At 28.5% G+C, this 1,440-nt stretch overlaps 2 protein-coding genes across 6 annotated transcripts in view; one reads left to right on the top strand and one right to left on the bottom strand.

Moving 5' to 3' along the window:
* LOC126903141 (uncharacterized) overlaps nucleotides 1–1,212 on the top strand; it is a 7,316-nt gene extending 6,104 nt beyond the window's left edge. The window contains exons 4-6 of the mRNA XM_050681156.1: nucleotides 53–201; nucleotides 435–721; nucleotides 804–1,212. Coding sequence (XP_050537113.1) covers nucleotides 53–201; nucleotides 435–721; nucleotides 804–995 — 628 coding nt within the window. The 3' untranslated portion in view covers nucleotides 996–1,212. The remainder of the gene's footprint in view (nucleotides 1–52; nucleotides 202–434; nucleotides 722–803) is intronic.
* LOC126903091 (uncharacterized protein C05D11.1-like) overlaps nucleotides 1–1,440 on the bottom strand; it is a 234,923-nt gene that overhangs the window by 52,218 nt on the left and 181,265 nt on the right. The gene's annotated exons all lie outside the window — the stretch shown is intronic.

The following is a 1,440-nucleotide window of genomic DNA, read 5'->3' as shown; positions in this document are numbered from 1 at the left end:
GGCCAAGTGAAGCTAGCAGACATCATGAAAATGTTATAATGAAAAATCATAGCCCTTTAAAGTTATTGGCAAATGGATCTATTAATCCTATAAAAAATACAGTGTACCATCTACATAATGTTTGGAGGAACTTAAATTTTGGTTCCATAGATGCACCATTAATTAAATTGAAAGAAAATATTGAATTGTATAATTTAAAAGGTGTATTGATAGTAATTAATAGGCATTTCAATTATGTAACATAATGCTCACATTATTTATGGTGAGCATTATTCGAGGCCCTTAAAATCATAGTGGTGGAAGTCACATTTTTTTGAAAATGTCCAAACAATGAAAATATTACTTATTATATTTATACCATAATGGCCAATATATAATAGAGCATTAAATATAAATATTTATGAATTCATAAAACATTTATTATTATTTATTAGGAATTTCAGTAAATATAATGGAGGAAACATCTAATTGGGTTATTCTTGTTGCTACTCCAATAATGAAAAGAGCCCAAATGTTAAATTCTTCAAAAGAAATTATATTTTGTGATAGCAGTAGCAGCTGCGATACATTGGAAACTACTATCACCATTTTATTGACTGTCACTAAAGCTGGAGCAGTACCTATTGCTCTATTATTACATCCAGGACAATCCACTGAAAGCTATAAATCAGCTTTTAAATTTTTAAAGTTAATTCACCCCAAATGTTTTGGAAGCTTCAATGTGAGTTTAATATTTATTTATTTATTATAAACAATTATTAATAATTATTATTATACTAATTGACTGTTGTTTATAATTTCAGGCACCGGATATTTTTATGACTGATGATTCTGCTGCTGAAAAACTGGCATTACATGAAGTTTGGCCAACTAGCAAACAGTTATTATGTCACTTCCATGTAGCCCAGAAAGAATGGCGTTGGTTAACTGACTCAAAAAATCAAATTTCCCAGGACAAAAGGCAGTTTATGATGGAATATTTTAAAAAAGTATAAACAATAAATACTACACATCTAATTAGTCTAAACCTGACATTTATTAATCATCAGTATCAGGGCAGGGCAAGAGGGCATAGACCTGGGGTGCAGTTCTAAGAGGGGCACAAATTTCAATTCTACATAATATCCTATAGCACTACATTTGTGAGTTGGATTTTTTAAAGACATTTCTTTATTGCTTAACAATGTATTCTTTTTTTATGTAATTGGGCTAGACCCATTTAAACTTAAATAATATCAAAAAATATGAATAACTAGAACCTATAATAAAAAATAGCCTGATATACATTTTGACTTACATTTATGCCCTATTATTTTCTTTGTATATTTGCTAAGTGTTGAATATTCAGCACTATATTGACTTACACACAATACAGATAAGTAGTAAACAAATAGTAGTTGATTTAAAATTTAGTTGGTATAACTTTATAACATTATTAAC

Source organism: Daktulosphaira vitifoliae, unplaced genomic scaffold (genome assembly GCF_025091365.1).
Source record: "Daktulosphaira vitifoliae isolate Bord-2020 unplaced genomic scaffold, ASM2509136v1 Scaffold_3, whole genome shotgun sequence".
Classification (NCBI taxonomy): domain Eukaryota; kingdom Metazoa; phylum Arthropoda; class Insecta; order Hemiptera; family Phylloxeridae; genus Daktulosphaira; species Daktulosphaira vitifoliae.
Note: the sequence above shows the minus strand (reverse complement) of the source record. Positions and strands in the feature narration are given on the sequence as shown.